The sequence below is a fragment of the Colius striatus genome, chromosome 7 (genome assembly GCF_028858725.1).
Source record: "Colius striatus isolate bColStr4 chromosome 7, bColStr4.1.hap1, whole genome shotgun sequence".
NCBI lineage: Eukaryota > Metazoa > Chordata > Aves > Coliiformes > Coliidae > Colius > Colius striatus.
The window spans coordinates 20886748-20902405 of NC_084765.1; the positions used below are offsets into that span (position 1 = coordinate 20886748).

The following is a 15658-nucleotide window of genomic DNA, read 5'->3' on the forward strand; positions in this document are numbered from 1 at the left end:
ACACTCTTAATGCATCCCAGGATGCCATTGGCTAATGTCCCCATGTTGGGCTCTGCCAGCCTCCCCTGAACAGCAATGGGGAATGTCAGGGGACCAGGGAACATGTGAGTGCCTTGGGGGTGGCACTGCTTGAATCAAGCAGCTGCTGGCTCTAAGAGAAAACCCAGCACCTACGTGCAGGGTCAGGATAACCCCCTCTGGGGCTTTGTGGAGGGCAGGAGGTTATTTGTTCCTGGCCAGGAATCTGAGGAGTTCTGACAGGTTTCCAACTATTTATTCAAAGCAGAATTGCTTGTACTTTGATGACAGAAATACCTGCTATGTCAGTGCTGGATATATTCTGCAGTGTTACTGGAGGGATTCCTAGGTCCAGCTCTGAGATTGCATTTCATCTCCAAGCTGGATGAAATCTGACTCTTTATCAGGACTTCTCCCAGCATGGGTTGGGTGGGATTTAAGAGAGCCTTTCTCTCCATTTTCAAACCCCAGTGGGGAGTCAGGCCCGATGCTGGATGCAGAGGATGAGCAAAGGATGCACAGGAAAGTCTGAACTCCAGATTGCTTTGACTCCAGCCCCTTCTGCTGCTGCCAAGACAGTGAGGGCTTCCTGCTTTTTCTGGTGTGTGGATGGCAGATGGGCTAAAATCACCTCTACTTTTGTGATGGGTAAGAAAGCATCGGCCAGACAGTGGCACCACTAACCAATGAGCATCCAGTGCTTGTTCCCCCCCAACAAAAGCTCATTTCCACCGTGACCGGGGCCGGAGCTTGGCACCCACACTCCGGGGAGGCTGAAGCTGGCAGCTGGCGGCACCGCCATCACCCTGTTCCCCATGGGGAAGGGGCCTTGGGAGTCCCACTCTCCTCACACGGGGCACTGGGAGCCCCGCGGCTGTACATGGGACGATACCTGGGCTGAGGCGGCGGGGGGCGGCGGGAGGGTCGAGCCGCCGGCGTCGTGAGGAGCAGCCCCGGCGCGAGCCAGCGCGAGCGGCGCCGCGGGGCGCGGGAGGAGGCCGGGGCGCAGCACGGCACCTCCGCCACGCGGCGGGCGCACGCCGCGCGCATGCGCCGCGGCACCTCCCCTCAGGCGCGCGCCCCCCTCCCCCCGCCAATCCCGGCGGGCGGCGGCCAATAAAAGCTGGTGGGGCGGGGGGGGTGCTCCTCGCTGCCGTCGCCTGCCCTCTTCTCCGGCGTCCCCCCGCCCGTAGCGCCGCCCATGGCCTTCCCGCCGGTGAGCGAGGGGGATGGAGGAGGGAGGAAGGCACACGTGCCGGCGGGCCCGGCGCCTCACAGCGCCGAGGCGGGCGGGCGGGAGGAGAGGCGGCGCGCGCGGCCCCTTTAAGGCCGCCCTCGTCACGTGGTTTCACACATTGGCGGCGGTAAGGGAGGCCGGGAGGAGTCGGGAGCGGCGCTGAGGGCGTTTCGCGCCCGTTCTCCCTCTGTGCCGGTAGAGTGGGAAGTGTGTTTCTGCTTACCTCAGAGGGCCGGTGGGACTCGGCCCCAGGAGGGCCCCGAGCTGGGACTTAGCTTTCTCTTGGGCCCCCCACCGAGGCCGGGTCCGGCTGCTGAGCGGGGATAGGGTCCCCTCTTACCTCAGTGAGCCGTTGGAGCCCGGGCCCGCTGCTGAGTGAGGATGAGGCTGAGCTCTGGTTTGTGATGGTGTGGTGTGCTTTGGCTTGAGTGGGTACTCGGGGTCTTGCTTGGTAGTGTGTGATAGTTCTTAGTGCTTCAGAACTGGTTTTTTTAGTGTACAGAGTGAGCAGAGATGCTCTTAAACCAGCTGCCTAAAGCTCCGTGTAGCAAGACTACTTACTGGTGGCTCGGGAGCCTTAGTCACCGGCTGAGCTGTGTGGATGAAGGCAAGAGATGTGTGTTTTGAAATATAAGCTTGTGGAGTTTTTATTTGGTTTTTTTACCTTTCAGTATTTCCCAGCTAAAACCAATTAATGCTCATTGTGGCTGATTTCATGGTAGGCTCAGCACACGTGCTGGCAGCTGGAGCGATGGTGAAGGGCCCCAGTGTCCTGGGATTGGCCAGGATAGGGTTAACTCTCCCGAGCCGCCGCTAGGGGGCGTGACCGGGCTGTTCAATCCCATGTGACATCACGCTCAGGATATAAGGGCAGCAGCCGGGCCGCGGCGGCACTGCGGCGGGGCGTCGGGCTGCGGGTCGTGGGCTCTGACGCTGCGCGTTGCTCGCTTTTCCTTTGGCCATCATTGTAACTGCCTACTCTTTGTGGTGTTGTATTAAATTCCCTTATCTCAACCCAGAAATTTCTAGAACTCCCTCTTGGTTCTCCTCCCTATCCTACTGAGTTTGGGAGGAGTAAATGGTTAGTTTGGTTATTGCTCAGCTAGGGCTAAACCACCACATTCAGCTAGAGCTATGCAAAGGGTGGGAGCTGTGTTTTGTGAGGAATTTCAGAATCTTACAGTTCTGCTGCAGTTTATCTCATCTGGAACTGTCTCCCTAAACTCATTAAAACCTTATTCTGCTTTGATAATGTGCTGCAACAGGCAGCTATGGTATTGTTTGTTTCCAACTTTGTTGTTTCCAAAGCTGCAGGAATGATAGTTTTAAAATGTTTTGTTCCAAAATAATGTCTGAAAGTAGGTGCTTTGCAAGGAAAACTTCTGAAAAACCTATGGGTTCTGGCAAAATTGGTGCTGCTCTGAAGTTGAGGGTCCCCTATGAAAGAAGACTATCAAAATCCCTTCTGGTCTTGATCTCCAGAAGGCGTGTTCAAGACCCTCTCCACACAGTAAACCCTGGGAGATCTGTTTAAGCTTAGCCTTGCTGATGGTAAGAGAGATGATGCAGCCTAACCCAGCTCTTTTTGGGATGAGCTGGATGCATGAGTTTGCTTTGTTAGCAGTGTTCTTTGGGACAAACAGTTACACTAATACTGTTGGTGTAGCTGACTTTGCTTGGGAAGCAAAATATACCAGTGAAAAAAGACTTTTAGAGCTGTCTTTGATCAAAGTATGGAGCTATCTTGGCTTGATTATGTTGATAGTGCCTGATTATGTTGATAGTGATGCCTTAACAGCATCTTCATTTTTATCTCAGAATTCAAGATCCTCTTGGCTGTGGCTATAGCAGTGAGAAGACCATCAGGCATCAGCATGGTGCTGCCCTGGTATAATTTCCAAAAGGTGTAAGAAGCAAAGGGTGAATTGTAGCTGAGGTGGATGAGCTTTGTCTGCTTCAGGGCATCCCCAGGAGCTAATGCACATCTTGGCCATAATGGTAGCTGTGCTGTGTTTAATGAGTTCCCTAAGGATTAGGATATCCTCATTCTGTGTGAGTGCTGTTGTGATGTTGCCAGTTTTGCCTAGCCCTGGGATTTCACTATCTGTAGGTTTCTTCCAGGTGTCTGCCTCAGGGCTGTGAAGGTGCCTTCATTTCCACTTTCTTTGGATGTCTTTGATGGCTTTGCTGTGCAAGTGTGTGTTTTCTAGTGACTGAGCTACTGCAGGTTATGTCTGAGTCTCTAGAGTGGGACCTGCTGCAGGTAAATCCCAGGCTGCAGTGATAAGGTTTGCTTGGGGCTAATAGGATGGGAACTCTGGAGACTTGGTGGCTGCTGTGCTTCTGCTTCCAGCTTCTCAATGCAGAGCCAGCAAACTGGAGTTCTCTACCATGGCAGTAAGGCTCATGAGTTGTCTTTTTGTTACTCTGAGGGGAAACTCCTCCTCTCTCTTTTGAATCAAGGCTGGCACTTATTTTCTCCAGTGTGTTTTGTTTGATGTGACAGAGGTGCCTGACAGTGCCCTCCTTGAGACCTCAGTCTTCTGAGGATGCATCTCCATACATACACATGGAGTCTTAGCTCAGGGTTTACCTGGTTGGGATGCATTGGCCTGTACTTCTGAGATTCACCTTGCTGTGCCTTTGTGTGCAATGCTTCTTAGGTCTGTGTTCCAGATCTACCACAGCATAATCTGAACCTTCTAAATTCTTTCCTTTGTGGCACTGTGTGCCTACTGTGGGGTACTGAATTGCCTTTCTTGCCAGTTGGGGTTTTTTTAAAATCTAGGAACATCTCTGCAGACTCAGCTCAGGCTGTGTGTGTGTTGTCAGGTATCAGGAAGCACTGTTTGACTCCTGATGACTTAAAACATGTCAGCTGGGTCATGCTTCTCTATTGACTTGTTCAACCTGTGGCTATACCCATAAATGGTATCACCTCCTCTGGATTGGGATTGTGTACTGTTGCAGGCAGGACTGGCTGAGAATGGCTGTTGTCATCCCAGAGTTTCATATTAGGTCCCTGCTGGGGCCTGTGGAAGGAGGAACCAACTCATGCTCCTGAACTGGCCTCTTCATGAAAGCAGAGGAGATCACCAGCTCTGAGCCTGAGCTCTAGCTTCTGGAGAAGCTTTACCAGGCACTGTGTGTTTAAGTATTGCAAAATCCTTCAAGATGGGGCTCTGAAAGCTAATCCTCACTGGGCTTGAGTGCTCCTTTGCTTGTCTTGGCTTGGGGATTTGAGAGTGGAGCAGGTTCTGGAGGATGCAGCCTTGGGCGTGATATTTCTGTGTGCTTTGGTGTTAATTCTGAGACTGAAGGATATGTCTCTACCTATACATTGTTTGCAAACTTTTCACTGGATTAAGCAGGCTGCTGAACAGTTTGGGCCCTGCATGCTTTGAAGAGCTGCAGAACTGCTCTTGAAGGAGTATCTCTTTTTTCAGGTGGACAGGGAGGAGAGTGAGCTTTACCAGGGAAGCTCACAAGCAGCTTCCTACAAGGGATTGTATTCCAGCTCCTGGGTCTGGGCTGCTTGCAGTATCAGTAGGATATCCTTGACAGTCCTAAGGTTAAAAGCTCTGCAAGTGGAAGGAATTTTTGTGGAAATGCTTGACTGTGCTTCTACTGTTTGTTGTTCTAGTTTGTAGTAAGAGTGGTGCTGCCAGTTGTGGGAAGCATCAGATGCTAAATTAGCAGGAATGGGTCAGGCCTTCGGTTTGTTGCTCAGGTTTATTTTTGCTAGCACAAACACCTAGGAAAAAACTTTGCCTCCTGCTGTAAGTGATTCTTCAGCAGTAACAGGAGTAGAATGTGGAGTTTCACACTTGTGCCAAAGCAGCCAGATGCAGCACTTTGTTTTATTAAAGATGACTGGCAATACTTTCATAAATTGAGCTGCTCTGTTCCTCAGCTGCTTTTTATAGAGATGACTGAAAGCTTGTTCTGCCTGTTCCCTCTTGTCTGAAGCTCACTTTCAGCCCTACCCGTTCTTCTCCTGGTTTTGTAAATGCTCTTGCATTGTGCCTGCAGCATCCCAAGACCTCATCTGGGGATGGGCCAAACCTTTCAGTAGACAAAGATCTTGGACTTTGGTGCTGAATAGATGTTATTAACCTTAAATCCTGAATCAGTTGTTCAGATTCTGCCCGGGGGCTTCATGTGAGTTGACAATTCAGTAGCTGTTGTTGCTACTTCCAGGACAGGGTTTTCTTTGCTTTTAGCTAAACTGGAGAGGTAAGGAGCTCTTGTGTGGAGAAAACCATCAAATCTAGAAGCAAAATCACTCCTAACAGGGGTGGAGGAAATGCAGGTCCTGTATGGGAGCAGGGCTAAAGTTAACTGTGACCATGTGAGATTCAGTTTATACCTGCCTTTTGCCACAGGCTGCACACTAGAAAGATCAGTACAGGATGATTTGGAAGTAAAATGAGCTCAGTGCTTCAGGCTTGCTAGTGAGTGAAGCAGGAGAAAGGTGGGGGAAGTCAGGCTCAAAGCTCTTGCAGAAACTCATCAGAAAGGTAAGATGTATTAAATGTCTCTGACAAGTACAAATGGACTCATTTAGAACTATAGGCTTCTCTGTGTCTTGGAGTAGCAGAGACTTGTTTGCCAGCCTTACTGCAGTTCAGTTCTTGGAATTTGGCTCTAACTTGATTTGCTTAATGGAAGGGACTCTGCTCTGGAGGCCAAGAGTGGCAAGGTTGTCCCTTCCTGCTCTTCTCTTTAATGCAGGGTTTAATTGATACTGTTTACTCAGCATGTTCAGGAGTAGAGTTCTGCTGCAGTGGCTTTTGGGTGGAGGAAAGACCTGCCCTTGATCCAAAAATGCTGGTTAGAGATGAGGTTTAGTGGCTTCTAGACTGGCAGAGGCTTAAATGTTATGCAGCTGCGTTGAAACAAGCCTGGATGTGAAAAAGGCTTGCAAGCGGAGCTGGGAGAAGCAGCTGCTCTTGCTGTTTCTCTGGTCTGGCAACAGGAAGCAGGAGGAGTTTGATCTTTCTTCATGCAGAGGAAGCTTTATAAGAGCTCTGGTTGTTGAGGATGGTTCCAAAACCTTTAAGCTGGTAGATTAGTGCTTGCTGAGGATTGTGCTTGAAAATGGTTTGGGGTATCCTTGTGGTCAGGAGCTGCTACCTGAAGGGAAGATCAGTATTTGCCTGCTTTTCCAAAAAGACATCTCAGGATTTGGGACTGTGTTTGATCAGCTGGGACGCCCTGTTTTTTTTTCTGCAAGCCAGTCTTCTGAACTGATTACATAGCTGCTGACTTGGGCCAGTTTAAGATGTTATTCAGAGCTCCCAAGGATGGTGTGGTGGAGTGAGCCTTGCTTGTTCCTGCTGTGCACAGGATGAGCTATGATGTTTTCTTGTGGTGGCTGTGATGACCATGAACCACTCCCCTTGTCCCCCAGTTTCAGATCTCTGCTTTAGTATTGTGCTGGAGGAAAGGAGCAGGAAGCTGGAGTTAGCACCCAAATTAATTTGGGTCTGATGTGTAGTGCTTGTCCAATTTACTTAACTGTTTCTTTAATGCCAAGAATTGTATTTGAATGTTGGTAAGACCTGGAGCTAAAGATAATGTGAGTATTGGAGGCAATCCAGACTTTCCACAATGTGTGGAAAGCCAAGTGGTGAGTACTAGCTTGCTTGACACTAATACTTGCTCTTTTTTTTATCAGAAAGAAGATACTGGGAGGAGTGTGAAAGACTGCTGGGACAGCCCTGATGCCCCTGCACTTTCCACTTGCAGCAATGCAGATATATTCCGCCAAATAAATGCCATGTTGGACCACTCTTTGGATTTCAGTGGAGTCTGCACCACGCCTGTCACAGAAAGCAAACGTGGCAATCTGCCAGGTGATATATTTGTCTGGGTTTGAGGTGAGCTTGAGGATCTGGGGCTGATGGGAGCAGGGAGTTGCTTGGTGGCACCTAGAAAATACGGTGGTAATAATCCTCAGTGGTACAGTGGTTGCTGTGTTCTTTTGGTCAGAGGGATGCTTGGAGCCAGGATTAATGCTATTGTGGTACCAGGGGTTTCATTTGTTTGCTTGAAATGGGTAAACCAAGTCTTCCCAGTCAGTGTGGAGGTGCCTGTGAGGGCTTGCTCATGCTTCTTGTGATGCTGCAGGAGCTCTCACTGCCTGACCTACCAACTTCTGCTATAGATAGTTCTAGGCTACTCCTTTAGTCTGCCTCTCCTGGAGGCAGGATTAATCTGGTAGAGGTTAGCATGGCTGATCTGCTGCATACTTTAAAAATGCAAGAGAAATTTGAATAACTGTTTGCTATGGGTCAGTTAATCATGTATTTAAGAGCACAGCAAAGCAGTACATGTAGGTGAGACTTTCTTGCAAAGCAAACTTAGAATTATGATGTTGGTGCTGCAAGTTCTTGCTTCCTACAGGCATCCGTTCTGCTGTCTTGTATTTGATCAACCTCTAAACAGAGGGCTCTGTGCCAAAGCAAGGGGTGTTGAGTTCAGTCTTGTTTTTGTGGAAGTGAAGGGTATGGTAGTTGAGATCTGTCAGTAAATGTACCTGCCTGGTGCCTGAGGTTCCTCTTGCTAGCATGCTTCTGGGCAATGATACTTGTGCCAGGGATTTGGGTGCTTGAAAGATATTGCTATTGCTCCTCTAGCCTCAGTGACTTTGTCCATTCTTGGAAGCAAACACCCTCCTCAAAACAGTGAGAAGTAAAGGAAAAAACTTCTTCAGCTGGTGACCTTGCAGGCTGCTGTAAGCATAGATGCCTTCTCTGCAGTCACTTGGAGACGAGTTGTCTTGTGCTCATGGATAATCTGATGAATTTTAATCGAGTGTGGAAAAAAAACTGCAATCAGGTGTCTGAGTATCCTGTGGATCTGTTTGATGCTTGCACAGTGCAACTTTGTCTGGACTAGCAAAATGACTGCTACCAGATGACTTCCGGTGAAGCTTAATCTCCCGGGTATTTGAAGGGCTTAGTGCTGTGGACTGGGGGGCTGATCTGGCCATGTGATCCTGGGCTGGTGCTGCAGAAATACCAGAGGAAGTGAATTGTTTGCTTGGAGGTATGGATCTAGAGCCAGCATTGCTTGAAATGTACATACTAAAACAGAATTGGAGGTTATGTTGTTTACTCCTGAGAAGTTGTGTAGTGGATATTAACTAATTCAGGTCAGTGATGTGGCTAGTGGTGTGGTTTTTAGATATTTGCTGTTGTACCAAACTGTTGAGAATTTTGTCCCTTGATACAACACTGACTACTGCTATATTTGTGATACACTGGAAGCACAAGGGAGAAAAACTTAAGTATTTTCCTTTATCTCCTGACAATGAGCTCGTTAAAGAGTTGTTTCTAGCTGCCTTGTTGAAATCTTGACTATAGCACTTTACATTCCATTTATAATTGGGAATGTTTCCCAATTTCAGCTTACTTGCCAAAGTTAACCTAGGTGATAAAGGAACTATCCCTACTACAATCCCTGCTGATCCTGTGAAGATGTGGGTTAGTTCTGGGTGTAGATCTGGCCTTAGATCTGACATATCAGTTTCACTTTGGAGTGCCTGGATTTTCCAAGCTTGAGGTATTTGCCAATGAAATGAATGTGCTTACTGACCTGATGCAGGTAAACCTTTGCTCAGTTACTGTCATATTTCTTACAGGTGTCTGTGGTGCTGCTGAAAGGTGGTGCCTTGATTGGGAACAGGGCGAATTTTCTTGCAGTGGTGTTAAACTGTGCTTGGGTTTCAGGCTACTGTTATGGAGGACCTGTTGTGGGACAAGTACAATGGCACTGACATGTGAAAAAAGGCTTCCTCTAGCCAATGTTATTTCTGCTGCAGTGCAACCTGTAGCTTTTCATGTTTCTGACATAGCAGTTGAGGCCACTCTCAAGTGGGCACTGGCTGCTGGCACAGCCACTCATGCAGTCTGTGAACCAGGATGAGGACCCTGCTTGGTATCAGTTAAACTGATAGGAGGCTTTTAGCTTTTCTCAGATCCCTTCCACAGTGGCACAAATGCTTGTGATGGTGTGAGGAAAGAGGCTTGCTCACTTCCCAAAGGATGCTGGACATTGCTGAAAGAGCTACAAAAGTGGCTGCCTTGGGTGGCCTCACTGTTTGGGTTAATGGAAATGTGTGATCTCTTTCAGAAGGTGCCCCTGGGCTGTACAAGAAATAGATTAGAGCCTGAGCTACCCTGGCCAGGCCAGCAGTTACCAGCTGTAAATATGTGGATGAGTCAGCATCTGTCAGTGCATCAGCAGCTCAGTTATGGGTGTGCTTGCAGCCCCAGCCTTGGTTCATTCAGTGTCAGAGTCAAGACCTGCTGGACAGTAACAATGACTTAAATGCAGCAGTTCTGAGGCAGAAGGAAGCTCGCAGAAGTGCATGAACTGCTTCTGTTTCATGTGGTGTTAATGAGCATCTTCTCCATGAATAAGCTGGTGCTGTCAGCAAGGATGTGGATCCTAGGACAGCCAGGATCTGCAGCTGGGGAGGTGTTTCAGTGCTTGGACCTTGGCCTAGGCTGTGGTAGTCTGTTACAGAAATTCATGCCTAATGGCTGTGAGGCTGAGCAGCTGATTACTAAAATTTGGAACATAATGTGGCTAACTGCCCCCTGTGCTGGGCAGGTGGTTTAAAGCCTGAAGTGGGCTCCTAAAGCTATTTGCTGTGCCTCTAAGTGACCAAGATGAGGCTCTGCAGGTTCAGTGTTTTGTCTTTGGTGAGCATCTGGGTAGGAGGCCAACAGAGCAGAGAGACTCTTGATCTCATGTGATGTCTTAGCAGTGCTCCAAGTTAAATCACGTCTGTAGAATTCCCAAGCCTCTGGGGCTTTTCCTTGGTGCAGGAACAACTTGTATGTTGTAGTTGGGCTGTTATCATGAAACTTGTAGCTTGGGCAGTCTCCATGAGCCTGGAGATCCACCTTGGATGTAGTAGCTCTAACAGGTAAAAAAAACCTGTCTTATTACAACTTATACTCCTTTGCGGGAGCCTGGGGAAGAGATTTCATTCCATCAGAGGAATGGTTCTTCAAGCAGTTGTCTTCCTCAGGTCAAACTAAATTTATCTTGGATTGGGCTAGTGTTTAAGAAGCTCTTTTCAGCATTAAGAGGATTACATGTGGTGGAGAAGGGATGACATAAGTTTGACCTTTCACTAATGCTTTTGGGGAAACACGCGTGGAGACACCTCACTTGGTGTGATAAGGTATGCAGCAAGGCAGTGCTGAGAAGAGATGAGCACTGCAGCTGCTTGAGCAATGTGAGAACAAGCTTATTTAGCAGTCCTGGATTGTTATCCAGATCTGGGCAGAGCTGTGTGGGAGAAAAGACTGCCACTGGAGATTCAGCTTGCCATACATAATGTTAAGTCTCTGTAAAGATCAGTTTGCAGTTAATGATAATCCTTGGTGAACTTGGTTTGCCTTGTCAAAACAAGCTGGATCCTTAGGCCCAGCCTGGCCACCACTGCAGTGGTTCAGAGGTGCTTGCTGCAGGAGTTCCCCCAGCAACTACACTTAGGTCACTGGGCAAACCAAAGGGTACAATGCAGCAGTATGGTGAAAGCTGTAATTGTAGAACCTGTCTGGTAGCTTCTGGGACATGGTGCTTCAAAACACCTGCCTTTCAGGCTGATTCAGCCCTTTCAGAAAAAAGGCAACACTTCCTCAGTGAGGTTGTGAAGTGTCAAGTATGCCTTCAGTTAGCCTTCAGTGGCTTTAATGTTGTGTTGGAGATGGGAGAGAGTGTGGCCTTGATAGAGGCAGGAGTTGACATCTCCCACCAGCTCAACTCCTGGCAGGGCTACTGGAGTGCAGCCTGTCCTTGAATAACTGCTTCACAGAGAATGTGGTTCTCTCCTAAATTTAAAGCAGATCTACATGTTCTTCAGCAGTCTGGATAAGAATGCGAGCAAAGCCATTTTCTTAAGGTAGCAAGTGGCTTATTTGCCAGGCTTTAAACCAGGGTCTTGCTAGGTGAAAGGTGCTGCTAGGAGGTTTGGTTTTAAAAAAAAAAAACAATACAACAAACCCAACAAAACCCTAAGTCACCTTTGAAATCATCATCCTGTTGTGTAGGCACAATTTCCAGGTTAATAAAGTAAAGCAGTGAGTAAAGCTCTCTCTTTAGCCTCTGTATACCCATTTACTCACCTGGCTAAGATGAGTGGCTTCAACTGAAGGTAGTTCTGGCTTCAAATAGATTAAAAAGGATTGTAGGTACCCCAAATGTCTCAGCAGCATTGATTTCCCTTTCATTAAGCTCTGCTCACTTTTAATGAGGCAAAGCAGCCATTATTTTGCTCTAAGTTGACAGTCTACTGTGAAGAAATGGGAGATGCTTAATTGACTAATGTTGGATGGGAGTGGTTCAAGGTGCCAAGTTCAGTGTAAAGGCTGTTGTGGCCCATGAGGTCCTAATGATTCTTGGGAGTGGGGCAGGGGAGGCTGCTTTACTTAAGGAAAACTGAAGGACAAATGTGAACCCAGAGTAGCTGATGACTAAATTGGTTTCTTGTTTGTTCTCAACTGCAGTCAATTAGTGACCTATCATTTGTTTAGCCACCCAAAAAATCCTTTCTGGCACTATAGTCTAAATTCTTCTGTTCTTTGCTACTCTACAGCCATGAGTAAACATGTGAGAGATGGATGCAGTGGACCTGATGTGCCTCCTCTTGGATGAGGGGGCAAAATGCTTTAAGATGCAGAGACCCAAAATGTAACAGTTTGTGCCTGGAGTGTGTGGGGTTAGCAGGGTGCCTGAGGCAGAGCAAGGCTTTTAGCCGGATCCTATATGCCAGGAAGTTCAATCCCTGTGCCCTGAAAGAGGTGCATGCCTACTGCCTCTGGGTTTGGCCTTCATATTTAAGGGGTCACATTAATGGGTCTTTGTCTACATGGGCATGATGCTTTCCTGTCCTGGAAAGTAGTTCTAGTGAATGGCATTCCTCATCAGATCTGCAAATGGAAGTAGATCATTGAGTTCTGCAGAGAGCAGGGATTTGGCCCTGGAGATCTTGCAGTGCAGTGGTCACACATTCAGTGGCGTTGCTGAAGAGCCAGATGATTTCTTGATGTATTTCAGGCTTTGGTGCTGTAATCCAATGGCAGCCTCTCCCTCCTAGATGAGATGGGTAAAGCAGCAAGACTAGTACTTGATGTGCCCTCTTCCTTACCTTCTTTAGTAGCTGCTTACCAGCTGTTCATGTGCTGCTTGTGGCTGGAATAAGGTTGACTCTATCTGGCTGTGAAACAGGTCATGCAGCACCAAATGTCTCCACTTAAGGATGTTTTCAAATTACTGGGAGGATGCTTAGTTGTGTATCAGGAAAACCTCTTGTAACTAGGATGTACCTGCCTCATGAGGTTTCCTAAGCCCCTGATGATTCGTGGTGTACCTTGGGGCTCATTCTCTAAAAACTTTCACTTGAGATTTGGTTGGCTTTTTGTGCAAAATGTACTTGATAAGCTTATTTTTCAGGGATGCAGTTCCTAGCCTTAAAAATGTGAAGATGTGTGAAAGGCAAAACAATGCTTCTGCCACAACTGCCTTCCTGTTTGTGATCCTGAGGCTGCAGAAATGCTGGCCTTGCCTCTTGCTGCTTTGGATTTGGTTTGATCAGCCTTGGTCAAAGCTCTAGTCCATGAGGTTTCTGCACACAAAGGTGAGACCAATTTTGTCAGTGAACAGACCTTACAGTGGGGTTATGTTATACTTCCCCTGTTTCTTGTGCTGAGGGACTTCCTCTGTACTTGAGTGTTGCTAAGAAATTAGTATGTGCGAGCAAAAGGAGACCTCATCATGGCTGCAGAGGCAGTAGGATGGGTTCTAGCTTTTTCTGATGTGGGGTTACTTGATCTCTATTGCCTTTCTCTGAATTTTCGTGGCTTTCAAGTTAAAAGGCATTTGCTGGATTTTCAGCTGCCTTTGCAAGTGTCCTGTGTCTGGGATGTTCAAACATCTGGATGTCTTCCTGCTTGACTGAAATGTTAAGATTGATGATACAGGTGTTGTTGCTATGGGAAAGGGACCAAAATCTGCCCATGCTACCTCAAACTGCCTGGAGATTGCAGCTCCTGATGCCAGTCCCTGCTTGTCCTCTGTACAGGCTTAGGCTGTAATTTTCTGAGTATCTTCCTGTTTCAAGTGCCTGGTTGGTGCAGCCACATGGCATACCAGACCAGGGGAATGAGGCAGGCTTAAAATTAACTCTCTGTGGCTTGCTTTGGACCAGATCAGCTTCCCAGACCGACTTCCTGTGTGGAAACTGGTCTATCGAAATGGATGTTAAATGGGGAGGGAGTGCTGGGGTGGGGGCAAATGTCTGAAGCTTCAGCTTGTGTAAAATGTCTGGACTGGTAGGGTTTAGCTGCAGGTTAAGAGCAGACCTGTGTGGAGATGCTTACCTTCAAGAAGCCTTTGAAATGTTTTAAATGGAGCACTAACATTTGAAGTCTGAAAAAGGCACTTCTTTGCCAAGGTGGTGGTGTGGAAAGCTGTCCAGCCTGTGCTGCAGTGTGCCCTGGTTCCAGGGATCTCCTTGGCAGACAGGAGGATGTCATCCAGGAGAGCTACCTGCTTAGACAGCACAGGAGCATCTTACTAAGGACTAGCTTTTCATGATGCTGTTGAAATCAAACCTAACCAGCTTGGGAGGTGGGAACTCAGTCTCTCCCAGGTACTCAGGCATGAGCCAGCTCGGCGTGGCGCTCTCTGCCAAGATGGTTAGTTTCCAGTGGCAACTCCAGCAAGAAATCCAGGTTTGGAAGACTCATGCTGGTTCTTGTGGCTTGGGAAAGTCTGCAGCAAAGCATTTGGGCTGGGTCAGGTTGCAAAGTGAAGTTATTTAATATTTGGTAGCTGTTTCCTTAATCATAACGATGTTATGAGTCTTCAGACTGAATTTTTGTAGGAAATTTTTCCTATCCCAGTATGCTATTAGTTTTATCTGCTGTCAACAATTGCTTGCTTTATAATGAATTTCCAGGCCTTGAATTTGAAAATAACTATTCCAGAAATCTATTTAAATTCTCTTTAAGTTGGTGTTTTTCTTGATCACCTGTCTACATCTTTCATTGTGGCTGGGAGCATTAAAGGGGAAGCAGGGTTGTGCCGGCTCTTTGCTTTGGATGGGAAAAGGTCTAATTAAAAAAATGCTGGTTATAGAAGCAGAGTAGAATTTGCTTCTAACTGAATTGCAGGGAGCTTCTCTTTAGTGGAGATGGAAGTCATCAGAGAAATGTAGATACCTTGAACTTGAATCTGATTTGGTTCAATTAAACAAAACAGCTTTTTCCCTGAAAATGTTAAGTAGCTACAGAAGATGCAGTGAAATGAGTGCTTCCTCCCACTAGTAAACTTGTTCCCTGTTTTTGTGACTTTTCTTCAGTGGTAGGCTTCATGATGTTGGATGAGAGACTCTGGCTGGGAGGATTCAAGTTGTGTTGTCTATCAGTATTCTATCTGTGCTTCCCAGCATTTGAAGCTTGGTAGTGATTTAATCTTGAAGATGGCATAAAATCTAGTGAGATCCTGGTCCTCAGAGTAAGGTAATTTCCTATTGTCAGGGATCTGGGCTACAGCACAGCACTTGGGTGTTTTCATCAACAGTGATGTTACATATTCATATGGGCAAGTTATGGTTGCTGTGGGAACTGAGTTGTCTGAGCAGTGTGCTTTTATCCTCTCTTCCCTACAGCTGCATTAGAAATGTTTATAGGGCCTGTCCAAAACAAGCAATCTGAAAACTCTACTGAAATAAATTAACGCAGTGAAATACCCTGCAGAAGATGCAGTGTGATGCTTTTGTAGGAACATTTGATGCTGTTACAGGTGCTGGATAGTAATGTGCCTGAGTTGGCACTACAGCTTACTACCAGAGGAGTAGGAAAAACCCCAAACCCTGATGGATGCTATCCTGGTGAAGTGCTGTGGAGGAGGCTGCAGAGGAGAGGAGGGGGAAGGTGGCACTTTGCCAGCAGGTGGTATGGTTTTAGCTGCTCTCCTCCTGACTGTAGGCCTTCAGCCCACTTGCTGTGATCTGTGGATGTTGGCATTCCCCAAATCTCCATGAGTGAAGGTGATGGCCTCACATCTGGTGGCAGTAGTGGTTTGTGTCTTGCATGGGGGACCCAACTGCCAGCAGCCCTTGCCTGAGCTTTGCTAGGTCACAGGCAACTGAGTGACATGGAATATGATCATGGGTGTGGCAAAGGAGGCCAGGAATGTTGTCAAGCTGTCTGGGATGAACAGGACTGCATGTGAGGGATAATGTGACAGGCTGGAGACACTGCATAGCCTGCTGAGTGGTATGTGCAAGGTGTACATCTGATGGCACAGTGGGAGAGTGTGGGGGCAGGGGGAGGAGGAGACAGCTGCTGCTGCTTGGTAGCTGGCTTATAAATGCCC

The 15658-nt window shown here is 47.6% G+C and overlaps 1 protein-coding gene across 1 annotated transcript in view; it reads left to right on the top strand.

Annotated features, from left to right (window-relative positions):
- Positions 1–1383: 1383 nt before the first annotated feature.
- CPEB1 (cytoplasmic polyadenylation element binding protein 1) overlaps positions 1384–15658 on the top strand; it is a 39611-nt gene continuing 25336 nt past the window's right edge. Inside the window, exons 1-2 of the mRNA XM_061999622.1 lie at positions 1384–1450; positions 6936–7113. Of these exons, the coding sequence (XP_061855606.1) occupies positions 7038–7113 (76 nt within the window). The 5' untranslated portion in view covers positions 1384–1450; positions 6936–7037. The remainder of the gene's footprint in view (positions 1451–6935; positions 7114–15658) is intronic.